The sequence below is a fragment of the Scyliorhinus torazame genome, chromosome 15, assembly GCF_047496885.1.
Source record: "Scyliorhinus torazame isolate Kashiwa2021f chromosome 15, sScyTor2.1, whole genome shotgun sequence".
Taxonomy (NCBI): Eukaryota; Metazoa; Chordata; class Chondrichthyes; order Carcharhiniformes; family Scyliorhinidae; genus Scyliorhinus; species Scyliorhinus torazame.
Genome location: NC_092721.1, coordinates 176,138,042 through 176,152,974, shown reverse-complemented (window position 1 = coordinate 176,152,974; position 14,933 = coordinate 176,138,042). Strand labels below are relative to the sequence as shown.

General features: G+C 44.8%; 1 protein-coding gene across 2 annotated transcripts in view; it reads right to left on the bottom strand.

The window, feature by feature from the left end:
• Positions 1-10,738, bottom strand: part of ppme1 (protein phosphatase methylesterase 1) — an 89,990-nt gene extending 79,252 nt beyond the window's left edge. For both annotated transcript variants that reach the window (XM_072477147.1, XM_072477146.1), the window contains exon 1: positions 10,428-10,738. In XM_072477147.1, coding sequence (XP_072333248.1) covers positions 10,428-10,522 — 95 coding nt within the window. In that variant the 5' untranslated portion in view covers positions 10,523-10,738. The remainder of the gene's footprint in view (positions 1-10,427) is intronic.
• Between the last annotated feature and the right edge of the window lie 4,195 nt (positions 10,739-14,933).

Genomic DNA, 14,933 nt, shown 5'->3' with positions numbered 1-14,933 from the left:
CAATATCAATGCTGACACCAAGATTCTCATGTACAAGGCAGTCATCCTCCCAACTCTTAAATATTTTTATTCCAACAAAATTTTCATTATACACAAACAACAATACAGCAACCGCCTAATCCCCCAAATCCTCTCTCCCCTCATCTCCCAAGAAAATAAAAAATTCAAACAGAGACAAACCACCCTCCCCAACAGCTGACGGTGGACAGCTTTCTGAAAAAGGAGACAAAAAGGCTGACACATCAAATAGAACCCTTCCACCTACCCCCTCATGGTATACTTGATCTTCTCAAGGTGCAAAAATTCTATCAAGACCCCCAGCCATGCTGAGGCCTTAGACGGCACCGGGAAACTCCACCAAAGCAGAACTCACCTCCAGACTATTAGCGAGGTGAAGGCTAGGACATCTGCTCTCGTCCTCATCTGCAGCACTGGCAAGCCAGACACTCCAAAAATTGTCACTAATTGAATGCCCCCAATCCCTGGCATTGTATCAAAAAAAGGAAACCCAGAAATTAGCTTGGGGCAAGACAAAAACATGTGCGTGTGATTCGCCAGCACCCTAGAGCACCACTTACACCTATCCCCCAATCTCGAGAAAGTACCCACCTGGTCAGGTGCACCCTGTGCACCACTTTGTCTCGCACATTAGGATGTGAAGTTGACACTGAAGAATCTCACTCACCCCTCAAAGACCAAACCCAGTTCACCCTCCCACTTCCTCCAACGATGCCTGCTCCATCGCCAACATCTGCCCATAGACATCCAAATTCTTACCCTCCCCATGAGCAAAGGCAACGATATCAGGGGAAATGAAGGAAGCCCCCGGTGTAAAAACTTGCATACCGGAAAGGACGAGAATACATTCCTTCTTGGGAGCTGGAACTTCTCTAACAACTCAAGTAGGCTGGCAAACCTACCTTCCAGAAACATGTCCCTAAACCTCTCCAACCCCTCCCACTCTCATGCCTGAAAAGATGAATCTAAGCCAGACGGAGGTTCCTGCAGTGACACAGGAACGCTGACTAAATTGATTCCAAATTCCCAAGTGGCTATCACCACTGGGCTCGAAGAAAATCTAGCAGGGGAAAAACAGGAGTGGCGCAGGAACCAGGGACCTCAAACTCAACCCGATGCACACCTCCTCCGTCCACCCCCATAATGAATCCGGATCCTTGAACCATACCAGCACCGTATCCAGATTTGCCTCCCATGAACACAGATTGGACAGTGCCAACACCCCTCCCGGCTGCCTATTCCTTTGCAAAAAACATCCAATGAACCCGAGGAGTCTTACCAGTCACAATTTATTAACCCTGCAAAAGAAAGACTGGGAGACACTGGAACAGAAACAAAACTCAGGAGAATATTAACCTTCATCGTCTGTATTCTTCCTGCTAGGGACATCCCACATTTTCAAATTAGCTTTCACACATTTTCAAATTGGCTTTCACCAGACTATAAAAGTTACATTTAAGGAATGTTTACGGATTCACCGGAAAATATTCCCACTTGCCCAGATTCAGTTTGTAACCCGAAAAGGAGCCAAACCTTTTGAGCAGCTCAGTTATCTCCCGCACATTGGAGAGTGGGTCCGTGATATATAGCAACAAATCGTCCGCATATAAGGATACTCTGTGCTCCCTCCCTCCATGCTCTATCCTCCTCCACCTGATAGACAACCTCAGTGCAATGGCCAGCGGCTAATGTTAAGGCAAACAATAGCGGAGACAACAGACACCCTTGTTTTGGACCCATCTTCAGTTGAAAATAACACAAGCTCAGGGCATTAGTGCTAGACCCACTGTGGACGTGCAATACAAAAGCCATTAAATAAATTTTGGCCCAAAGCCAAACCCCCCCCCCCCACAAGGATTTCAAACAAGTACCCCACATAACCCAATCAAATCACCTCCTCCGCATCTATACACCTCCCGGGACACGGAATCATTAAACATTCCAGCAGAAGTGAGATCAACTGACCAGCAAACTGTTTGTAAAATTCAATTCGAAACACGTCGGAAACATGGACCGATTACAGTTCATAATTACTTCTAGTCCTACTGACATCTCCAACTTCTGCCTTTTCTCCTACTCCACTTCTGGGAAGGTCAACCCATCCAAAAATTGCTTCATTGTGTGATGTACCCTCCTCCAGAGGTTCCGACTCGTAACACCTCATTGACCTTCTCTGGAACAGAAACAAACCCGCCATTCAAGTCTCTAACCTGCGCTAGGTAGCAGCCTGTGACCTCAGCTGGTGAGCCAACAAACAACTGGCCTTCTCCCCACACTCATAAGTCCCCCTCGAACGGCGCATCAGGTTCCCGTCCACCAGAACTCAAAATCCATTTTAGCTTTTTCTGTCCGCCAATAACTCCAGTTTTGGGCAATAGAGTATTGGTGGTCCACCTCAAGAATGGCGTTCACCAGTCTCTGCCCCTCCCCATTCCAAAATCTATCCTTATGCACCTTATAAGAAATTATCTCTCTCCTAATAATCACCTTCAATCTTCCCAGGGCGTAGAAGGCGAGACCATCTCATTCTTCTGAAACTCACAGACTTCCCAATAGCAGAGGACATTTGCTCACAAAATTCCTTATCCACGAGCAGTGTGTATCCAGTCTCCACTGAGATTGAGGGTCAGAGAGAATATGGTTCCAACATCAAGTCCACAAAATGGGGCGGCACGGTGGTGCAGTGGTTAGCACTGCTGCCTATGGCGCTGAGGACTCGGGTACCTAGTCTCCAAAACTCAATTGAGGTCCCCCCCCACATAATTAACCAATGTAAATCAAGGTCTGGGATAGAAGCCATCACCTTATTAACGAATGCCATGCCATCCCAGTTCAGTGCATGCACAATGACCAACACCACCGGTGAACCAACCAACGATTCACTGACAATTATGTGCCTCCTACCTGGGGTCTGCTAATATATTAGCATCAGACAAATCGGTTCTCTTACCAACACAGCGGCACTCCGCGCCTTACAATGAAAACCCGAGGGATATACCGGTCTTACCCAACCCTTCCGTAACCTTATTTGATCCTTGATTTTCAAATGAGTCTCCTTAGGAAAAGCGCCCCTGCCTTCAAACTTCAGGTGTGCAAACATCCAAGACATTTTAACTGGGCCATTGAACCTCCTCACGTTCCACATTATCAACCGGACAGGGGGCCTCTACCCAGGATTAGCCATATCCACCCTGTGAGGCAATCCAGCAGTGCCCCAATCTGCACCACCTCCAGGCCCACCAAAGATGGCCACCACATTCCGCCATCAAGTCAGTCCAAAAACAAAAGGAACTGTCACAGTCATTAGTCCACCACACCCAGAAAACCATACAAACAACCAGAGAAACAAAAAGCCCCCCCCCATCTCCCCCATACCCAAACAGAAACAAAATGCTTAAGCTCAACAAAAACACAAACAACTACCCCCATGGTAACTACCTGCAGGCATCTCCACCTCTCCCTTCCCATTAACTAGTTATTCTGCTAACAGGATGGCCCCCACATAGGGTAGAAATCAAAGTCAACTAAACAGTATAATCAACAATCAGCCTTCCAAAAATCTCCAACAGTGCAGTCTGCAAACCGGAACTTTGTCCAGAAAAACCACCCCTCAACAAGCTCAGGCACAGCCCCAAGCCCTCCCCAACATTACAAAACTCACAAATCTGTAGTCCTTAAGCACTTCAGTTCACCCCCAGTCCGTGCGTCTTGACAAACTCATTTGAATCCTCCAGCGCATCGAAGTAATCGTTTCTGTCCTTTAAAGTCACCTGAAGACGAACCAGGTATACCACCCCAAACCTCACGTTGCTCTTGTACAGCATGGCCTTGGCCTTATTAAATGCCACACACCTTTGCGCCAGCTCTGCCCCACCATCTTTGTGTATTCTGCTGGCATGGCCCGCCCAGTCTAGATGGGCCTTCCCTTACCTCAGGACATGATCCTTATCCAGGTATCGATGAAACCCGACTGTGATCACCCATGGTGGCTCTTCAGATCTAGGCTTCTGCCTCAGCGATCAATGGACCCGGTCCAACTCAGGAGGGGTCGGCAAAACCTGCTCTCCCACCAACATTCAGAACATCTTGGACATATAGTCCGTGGAGGTGGAGCCCTCCAGGCCCTCCTGCAACCCAACGTTTTGATTCTGCAGATCATCAACCTTGGCCTTTAGCCAACTCTACGCTCCTCAGCCAGCAACACCATCTCTGCCTCCAGGGAGACAATCCGATCACTATGGTCAGAGAGCACCACCTCCACCTTCTGTATCATCGCCCCATGTACCTCAATCCGCCGGTTCACTTTGTCCATGGTCACCCGAATTAGGGCCAAAGCCTTCTCCAGATACTCAGCGACCGCCTGCCGCTGCTTCTTAAATTCATCAGTCAAGAAGCTAACAAACTTCTCAATCGTCCACCGAGGGGCCACCGACTCAACCGAATCCGCCGTCATGTTCTGCCATGCAGAGGTTCGAGAAACCTTTGACGACAATCCCTTGCCCACTTCTTGAGCAATATTTACGGGGCATTACTTGAATGAGGGGATCAAACAAACTACAAATTCCTCCAAAAGAAAAATCACCCATAAACTGGGCAGAAAGGACCAGAACCAAGCACCCTGGCGGGAACCACCGCATGTGCAACTGCTCACCACATAGCCACGACCGGAGGTCCCTCTCCAACTCTTCTGCACGGCTCAGAAACTTGGATTATGTACAGACGCCACCTTAAGGCTCTGGAGAGGTACTATCAATGCTGTTTGAGACGGATTTGTCACATCAGCTGGGGGGACAGGCATACTAACATCAGTGTCCTTGAAGGAGCCAAGAGCACCAGCATCGAGGCTATAATCATCCAAAACCAACTCCACCTGCTACGGGTGGAATCCAGACTGTCAAAGCAAATCCTTTTTGCCCAGCTCAAGGAAGGCTTCTGAATAAGAGCAGGGAAAAGGAAGCACTTCAAAGACACTCTGAAGGCTTACCTGAATGCAACATAGATGTCAACACATAGAGACCCTTCCTCAGCAGAAACCTACTTGGAGGAATCTCCTGATTGAAGGGACACAATTCTTCGAGGAAAGCAGCCGGGAAGAGGAGGCCCGGAAACATAGCCCAAGAAAGGTTATCAGTGATCTAGAGTCCAAGGACCGATCCCACCTCCTGGAAACACCTGCCAAATGTGCAGTTGCAGATGCAGCTCTAGGGTCGGCTCATCAGCCATGCAAGAACCCATGACCAGTAACATGGCAGACAACCACACTCGTTAGCGAGTGATCACCATTTTTGAGTTGTTCTCATTTTTGAGTCAATAGTGTATTTTAATAGTGTTATTTTTATATATTAAAAGATGATTAACTTTAACAATATGTTTAGCCTATCTTTGTGTGGTCAAGTTACCACAAATAACTTGGTCTCTGTTCACTTAGTTCCAGTCATCTTAAAACACTCGTTCTGTCCCAATTCCCTGGTTATCTGAATTGTAACTGGTACTTTAGGACGCCTGCCTCTTTGCAGCTCCCATCCTGTCCAGTCTTTCTTCTGCCAAAGTTGAGAGATGTTCATTCTCCTAGATCCTGTCTCCAACTGCAATCAAATTAACTAACTAAAACTTAAAAAGCTTATCGACCTTACAAGGCCCCAGTTGCTAAGCAACCTCCACATACTTATGCCGTTTATTTCTTCTTCATGCCGTAGCCCTCTCTAAGCATAATAGAATCACAATTGGAATTGAAACCAACCCCCACACGTACAAACATCTTTGCCAGCATAAATCTAACTATAGGTTTAACCCTTCCAGGCACAGAAACATCAAATTAAACATACTTAAAAACTACCCTTTATTTCTAACGTTTACCAATACAAATATAAATCCCTTATAGAAAAACCTTTGCTTTTCTAACATCCTAACTTAAAATTATTTGAGCTACTATAAAAGAAAGACTTGCATTTCTATAGCAGCTTTCATAAGGGCAGCACGGTAGCACAAGTAGATAGCACTGTGGCTTCACAGCGCCAGGTTCGATTCCCCGCTGGGTGACTATCTGTGCGGAGTCTGCACGTTCTCCCCGTGGCTGCGTGGGTTTCCTCCGGGTGCTCCGGTTTCCTCCCACAGCCCAAAGATGTGCTGGTTAAGTGGATTGGCCATGCTAAATTGCCCTTAGCGTCCAAAAAGGTTAGGAGGGGTGATTGGGTTACGGGGATAGGGTGGAAGTGAGGGCTTAAGTGGGTCGGTGCAGACTCGATGGGCTGAACGGCCTCCTTCTGCACTGCATGTTCTATGAATCTATAACCTCAATGTCCCCAAAGCGCTTTACATTCAATTAAGTACTTTTGAAGTGTAGCAACTGTTATTGTAATGTAGGAAACGTGGCAGCCAATTTAAATACAGCAAGGTCCACAAAAGGCACTCAAATAAATAACTTCAAAATTTGGTTTCAGCTGTTGATTGAGAGATACATATTGGCAAGGACACCACAAGAACATCCTTGCTCTTCTTCAAATGCATCTTTATAAAACTGCATTTAATATTTCACATTTCCTTCTGCATCAGTCAATGGTCGTCTTTCATTTTTAGGAAATTGCAAACCATCAAGTGCTTGGATATGTCCACTTTGTTCCCTGCATTTTAAAAATATCTTAGTACCAGATCACAGATGAGCCCTGACTGGCTTAATTGTCTCAAATCCAAATGCCACAATGTCACATCCACAAAGTCTTGCATAACCAAATTATTTTATACCAGAAATGGTAACATGGCTCTTTTGCAGGGTATGCTTTCACGTATTCCATATGGAACAAATGCAGCAATATCTTTAAAATGTCCCATAATACACAAACTGTAAACACAACTGAAAAATTAGCAAAAACGAAAGCAAAGGGATATCTAAGAGCTAATAAGCAATAAATGATGAATCTATGAACTGTTTTAAATTGGAAGTTGTAAATCCTGTTCAGGTGAAGTTGAAGTTGTGGAATCATAGTGATACAGCACAGAAGGAGGCCATTCTGCCTATCATGCCTGTACCAACCATTTAAAATTAATTCAATTAGTTCCACTCCCCTGCTCTTTCCCCAAAGCCAAGTATTTTTTTCTTTTGAAAGTTGTTATTGAACCTGTTTCTAAACAGTGGATTCAGAATATGAATAACTAACTCCCTGCATATTTTATTGCTTCATGTGGCCTTGTTTCTTATTTTAAAATATGTACCCACCAGTCACTGACACTTGTGCTACTGTAAACAGTTTCTCCTTGGTACGTTTATGAAGTGAAGTGTAAACTTCCTAAAAAGTACAAAAAAGTTAACTTCAAGCTGCATTGTGACAAGATTTCTGGCAGAATGATGTATCTCATGAGATATATTTTATACTGGTACGGAGCGATGAAAAGTATATCCGTGCATAAAACACAGCAGCATATTGTAGATTTTGCCCTATCAAACAATATTTTAAACTCTAGGATCATGCACTTAAACTTTTTGACTGGTGGGAATAATTTGAGGTAATAAATTTCACAAGAAGCATACTGAATTAAGCCAAGTGAGGCTTTTGCAATTGTGTTTTGGCATCAGTGTGTTAAAAGAAAGTTTAGTTTAACAATTTTTCGTGTTGGTCTCTTCACAGGACTTCCATAGTAAACAAGGTGTAAGACATAGATTTTTAGGAGCATATTAGATATTACTTTTTCTGAGTTACAAAGCCAGGGCACAGAGTGTGGGTCAGGGGCGAACCCCTAATCCAGCTCCTCGCCTGCTCCAAAAACCAATTCAAATTGAATCCAATTCATGGTCCCCACAAGAGAGAAATACCAGATCTGAGCCAAAGACTCAATCTAAATTACACTTGATCTTGGCTGAAGAGGTTCCAAACTTCGCGCTGCTCCAATGAAGAATACTACAGTAAAATTGGAAGATTTGAGACAACGGTCTATTTAAATTAGGAATTATTAACATAAGTTAGCAATGAAGCAAGATGCAACTAAATGTATTGTGCTTACCTATCATGGAAGGCATCAACAGAACCAGTTGATACCAGAGCACAAAACAAGGACCAAAACATGCAAAATTCACAGAATCCTGACAGTGCAGGAGGCCATTCGGCCCATCAAGCCTCCAAAATATCACCCTATCCAGGCCCATTCCCCCACCCTATCCCCGTAAACCCACCTTACCAGGGGCTGGATTAGCACAGGACTAAATAGCTGGCTTTTAAAGCAGACCAGGGCAGGTCAGCAGTGCGGGTTCAATTCCCCTAACAGCCTCCCCGAACAGGCGCCGGAATGTGGCGACTAGGGGCTTTTCACAGTAACTTCATTTGAAGCCTACTTGTGAAAATAAGCGATTTTCATTTTTCATTAACCTGCACATTTTTGGACTGGAGGAAACCCATGCAGACACGGGGAGAAAGTACAAGTTCCACACAGCCAAGACTGGAATCGAAGCTGGGATCCCTAGCGCTGTGAGGCAGCAGTGCCAACAACTGTGCCACTGTCCTTTCTAACAATCTGTTAAGTTACCCTTTCCAAATAAGTACACAATTGGAGCAGGCCTTTGAGTCTGCTCCACCATTCAACATATTTGATCTGATCTTGGACACAACTGTGGTCTATTCCTGCCCGCCAATAACCTTCTCAATCAGTAAGAATGAACAACAACATCTCCTCCACAATAGTCCTCAATACAAGGGCCCCGCAAGGCTGCGTACTTAGACCCCTACGCTACTCCCTGTACACACACGACTGCGTGGCAAAATTCGGTTCAAACTCCATCTACAAGTTTGGTGACGATACGACCATAGTGGGCCGGATCTCGAATAACGACGAGTCAGAATACAAGGGGGGGATGGAGAACCTAGTGGAGTGGTGCAGCGACAACAATCTCTCCCATCAATGCCAGCAAAACTAAAGAGCTGGTCATTGACTTCAGGAAGCAAAGTACTGTACACACCCCTGTCTGCATCAACGGGGCCGAGGTGGAGATGGTTAGCAGTTTCAAATTCTTAGGGGTGCACATCTCCAAAAATCTGTCGGTCCACCCACGTCGACGCTACCACCAAGAAAGCACAACAGCGCCTATACTTCCTCAGGAAACTAAGGAAATTCGGCATGTCCATGTTAACCCTTGCCAACTTTTACAGATGCACCATAGAAAGCATCCTATCTGGCTGCATCACAGCCTGGTATGGCAACTGCTCGGCCCAGGACCGCAAGAAACTTCAGAGAGTCGTGAACACGCCCAGTCCATCACACAAACCTGTCTCCCATCCATTGACTCCATCTACACCTCCCCCTGCCTGGGGAAAGCGGGCAGCATAATCAAAGACCCCTCACCACCCGGCTTACTCACTCTTCCAACTTCTTCCATCGGGCAGGAGATACAGGAGTCTGAGAACATGCACGAACAGACTCAAAAACAGCTTCTTCCCTGCTGTTACCAGACTCCTCAATGGCCCTCTTATGGACTGACCTCATTCACACACCCTGTATGCTTCATCCGATGCCGGTGCTTATGCAGTTTCATTGTATACCTTGTATTGCCCTATTACGTATTTTCTTTCATTCCCTTTTCTTCCCATGTATTTAATGATCTGCTCGCAGAAAAATACTTTTCACTGTACCTCGGTACACGTGACAATAAACAAATCCAATCTCTCTTCTGCCCATTTCAACCTTGAACATAGTCAATGACTCAGCCTCCTGAGTTCTCAGGGGTAGAGAATTCCAAAGATTAACAATCTTCTGAGAGAAGAAATTCCTTCTCATAGGAGTCTTAAATGGGCGACCCCTTATTCTGAAACTGTGCCCCCTTGTTCTAGATTCTTAAAATAGAACTGAAGAAAGGTCACGGACCTGAAATGTTAACTCTATTTCTCTGGCCACAGATTCTGCCAGATCAGAGTACTTCCAACATTTTGTTTTTATTTCAGACGGCCAGCATCCACAGTATTTTACTTTTGTCAAAGGGATTAAATCTTTCCTTTGCATTGTTCAATCGCCAGCTGCATGCATATAGTACACAGTGCAGATAAAAACAGCCTAATTAATACTGCATTTGGCTGGGGGGGGGGGGGGGGGGGGGGGTTGGAGAGGAAGAGAACATCAATCGTCCAGCCGTACTATCTCTACTGCAAGCATTTTTTTTTAAACCGTAAGTTAAACTTACACAATCTGTTCTACTTCTGCTGAAGAAATATGTTGAAATGACAAACAGGTTAAAGTTTATTTGACGATCCATTTAACATAAAACTATTGCAAGTGAATTACTTGATCTGAGAATCAACCAAACTACAAAATAAATCATACTTCATCTTGGTTGAGAAATCGCCTCAAAAACTGACTGGAGTTTTTTAAGCAGTCAGTCGAAAAATAAACAGAAACCAGAGTTTGATTTAAAACCGACGGTGCACACTAACCCCATTCTCATTTTTGATCCAGGCTGAAGACCTGACGGCATCGGTGGTCGCGAAGGCAATTTGCTCAGGAACAACTCTTTCTCCAAAGAAGACATGTTTCATACACATCAAATTTAAAAAAAAAGAAACTAATTATCTTCCCAGCTTATTGTCGCTGCTCTTACGAAGCGGCTGCTCTCGCCTCGTACTTATAAAGACACTACATAAATATCAAGGTATCCCGCCGATAGTGAACACAGAATTTAAATGTATATTTTAAAAGTGCTATCTCTATTCCTGAAGATGGCCTACTCCTCCATCAAAAGGGGGGGGGAGAGAGCCGCTGCTGCACCGGTGCCTCACCTGCCGGGACTTGTAGTCCACCCGGTGTTTGCCGCCAAGCAATTCGGACGGCACGCCGGAGAGCAGAGTAACTACAGTTCCCATGAGACCGTTCGCCGCATTACGTAATGGTTGGCCAGCACCGGAAGTCTGCTCAGTATTCTGGAAGTTGTAGGTTTTATATTTGGATTCCGACGCGCCGTTGCCCTGGTTACCAGTTTGAATGTTAACGGAAACTTTGGGCTTGCCAGCTCCTTGTCCCCGGGACTGGTTGCTCACCATCGAGAGTCTCAGGCTGAAGGGGTGAAACTTCCACACACACATTTCTGCAAAAGTGTCCCCTTTCGGTTTCAGGAAGCACCCGACTGATGGAACAATTTAAACATTGGTTGGTCCGGTTTGAAAACGAAAACTCCCATCAACTAAATGATATTATTGGCCGTGACAGCCAGATGCTCCGTTCCCTGTGGTGTCCCCCTCCCTTATTTCCCTTCCACCCATGTTCCTGATGTGCTCAATGGTGCAGGGAAGGGCTCCTCGAGCAGTGAGATTTACATTGGGCTCACCCTCAACCCCGACCTCTCTACCGGGCAAGATGGGATCCAAATTTGTCTGGATTGATGTTGAGAATGCTCAGGAGCAGCCCGTAGAGGAAAACACTCCCCCCACCCCACCCCACCCCCAGAATGAATGGGTGGTGGGAATTTCCAAGTGATGGTTTCCAGTCTGGCGGAAGTTATGGTTGTTGCAAACACTTGCAGAATTGAACGTAGAAATTAAATAATACAATTTGTTTGAAGTCCTGAACATGATCTACTCTGACAAGGGAGGTCGTTGTTGCACCAGTGCCTTGCTTGCTAGGGCTTCTAAATTCACTCACGTTGCTTACTTTCAGCTCTTAAGTAATGCTCTGTCATTCAATATGATCCTGATTGATCTTCTGCCTCCCTCCATCCACCTGCCTGCACATTCCCTAACAGGGTGGCACAGTGGTTAGCACTGCCGCCTCACAGCATCAGGGACTCAGGTTCAATTTGGGCCTCGGGTGGTTGTCTGTGTGGAGTTTGCCCTTTCTCCTGTGTCTGCGTGGGTTTCCTCCGGGTGCTCGGGTTTCTTCCCACAGTCCAAAGATGTGCATGTTAGGTGGATTGGCCATGCTAAATTACCCTTTCATGTCCAAAAGGTGGAGTTACTGGGATGGGGGCATTTGCCTAGGTAGGGTCCTCTTTCCAAGGTTGGTGTAGACTTGATGAGCCGAATGGCCTCTTTTGCACTGTAGGGATTCAATGAAAACTTTTGACATAATTTGGTTTAACACCGTTCATTTGCACTCACCTGACATCAATTGCACCAAAAAGCAACCATTTAGCCATCATTTGCATCGCAAGTAGTGACCAACTGACATTGTCATCAATTGCCACCCAACGCACCATTCAAATATTCACAATTAGCAAAATTACTTATCTTTAGCATTCTGACACCATAAACAATCAAACAATTTGTTCTCCATAACTGAATTTCAATAGTTCCAAACAGCCTAAAACTGAGCTAACTTTAGAAAAAGCACTTTTAACATTTATGCTTTGACAAGCTAATTTTTTTTTTCATGACCTATAACTAGTACTGTATACCCTGGCTCTTCACTCACATTGCAGCAGTTTTCTCCTCCACTCCCACCTGTCGCAATTTTCATCCCCCACGTGGGTTGCAGTAGTCTTCTTTGCCCACTGTCACCACCCTCTTCCTTTCCCCTTGTCCCCCTCCCCCTTCCCCACCATTTCAAGAGTTGGCTGGGACCGGTGGGGGGGGGGGGGGGGGGGTGGTGGGGGGGGGGGGGGGGTGGTGGGGGGGTGGTGGGGGGGGGGGGGGGGGTGGGGTGGTGGGGGGGGGGGTGGTGGGGGGGTGGTGGGGGTGGGGGGGGGTGGGGGGGGGTCAGTGGTGGCGGAAAAGTCTCAACATTTGGTAGCGGTGGCAGGCCCCAAGGTTCAGTGGGAGGCCAAAATTAAATTTACATTGAAAGATTGGAGTCATTCTTGCAGACTGAACAGAGGTGTACCACAAAGTGGTCACCCAATCTGCATTTGCTCTCTTGTATTTATATACTTCATGATATACACTTGAATTTACATACTATCTTTTCACCAACACCCCAAAACCAGATTAACTAGTCATTTATCTTTCACTGTGTCGGTTTAGCTCAGTTGGCGTGTGGTGTAGAGTGAGGCCAGCAGTGCAGGTTCAATTCCTGTACTGACTGAGGTGATTCATGAAAGCCCACCTTCTCAATGTTACTGTGTCTGAGATAGTGTGAAAAATGGTTTCCAGATCTGCCAACATGAAGTAATTTATTGCTTGTGAGGTACTTTAGGATTTGGAGAGAGGCACTTCTTAAAACCTGGGATTTCCAGCGTGCTTTTTCTGATACTCAACCAAGTTAGCTCAAAAAAGTAAGCCTGCAATTCTTAGGAACTGAAGTGAATGCTTAAGTGAAAAATAAGTTGGGAAACTGTCCTTAGTGAACAATAACTCCATGTGTTATCACTAGATTTACAATTAGTATTGTCATTACTTGTTAATGTCTCTTCAGGGCACAAGTAAAATAAATCACACCAGACATTTTCATAACTGATTATGATACCAAACATTTTATTTGTAAATAATGTTTTACAGAAAGAAGCAGTGGCAGTCAAAACATGTAGCAGTTTCGAACAAGTTCACAAAGGAATTAAACAGTCAAGTGTGTCAGTTGAATTGATTTAAGGACTCTGTGGCCGATCTTTCAAAGATCGGCAAGCATTTGGAAAAAGAAGCAATCTAAAAACTACCGCTTACTTCTTGGAATTCAGTGGGTTGTCTACCTATGGAATAGTGCCTGTCCTCTATGACTTTCAAAACCATAACTAATTGATTTTATGAGTCAGGTCCTTATATTTGTAAAAGGTTTTGAAATAATTACCTTTGAAAATCTAGTAGAATCAAATAATTTTTAACATGTTTGTTTATCTTAGCTGTTCGATTTCTGAATGAGGGAAGCAGTTTAGCCTCATTCCCCTTTCTGCTAACTTTTTTTTCACATATTTATCCACTCCTGTTGTAAACATTTTAATGAATTCTACTTCAATCATTGCTCCTGGGAGAACATTCCGCGTCATAATAATATTCAAAAAGAAATCCAAGCACTCCCTTTGTCCTTTTGGTGAGTCTTAAATTTATGCCCTTCAGTTACTAACTCAGTGATGTGGAAATAATTACTTTCATAACTTCTTATCATTTGTACCCTACCTCTGTATTCTGGGCCACAGTTGCTTTTTGAACCGGATGCCAATATGGGAGAAATTATGATAAAAGGTAGCTCACCTGAAAATAATTTTATATGATCTTTCCATATCACGATAAATGTGATCATATTTACATTTTCGTGGGGTTTCTTTTGAGGGATTGCTGCCATAGAAGGAAGTATTGGGTTGATCTAAAGGTTCTGAATGGTCTGCCCGAACTTTGTGCTAGGGTTCTCCAATTCTGTCTCCCTCTACTCTGTAATTGCACAACCAGTTGCATCTTCTCACAAAGCTTAGTCTGGCATCTATCACACTCAGTGCTAGGGTACTCTAGCTAAATTATTTGTATCCCTCCTTCTCATCCTAAACTTCTATGCAACATTTGATACAGTAGATCACACCCCAACCCCTACATGTCTGTTAACTGCTGCACAGTTCTGTGGTACTGTCTTTATATCCTTAGTAGTGAGCTTAGCATGATGTGAAATCTTTCAAAGTGTGCATATAAAGAGTCTAGGAATCTAGACTAAGAGCGTACATCAATTTTGGGTGAAGTATTCGAACAGCATTCTGAAAGAAGGAATAATGAGACACCAGCATGCACTTATATGTATGTATGTATTGGTCTTATCAACAAATTGAGCAGAGTTATTTGAAGGAAATAATGTGTTGACAACAGGAAACCCAGGACTGTTGATATATTTACATTTTCCATAAGACTTCAGAGAGTCTAAACTCATAAAATTAAAGAACACAGGGGCGGCATGTGGTTAGTACTGGGACTGCGGCGCTGAGGACCCAGGTTTGAATCCCAGCCCTGGGTCACTGTCCATGTGGAGTCTGCACATTCTCCCCATGTCTGCGTGGGTCTCACCCCCACAACCCAACAATGTGCGGGTTAGGTGGA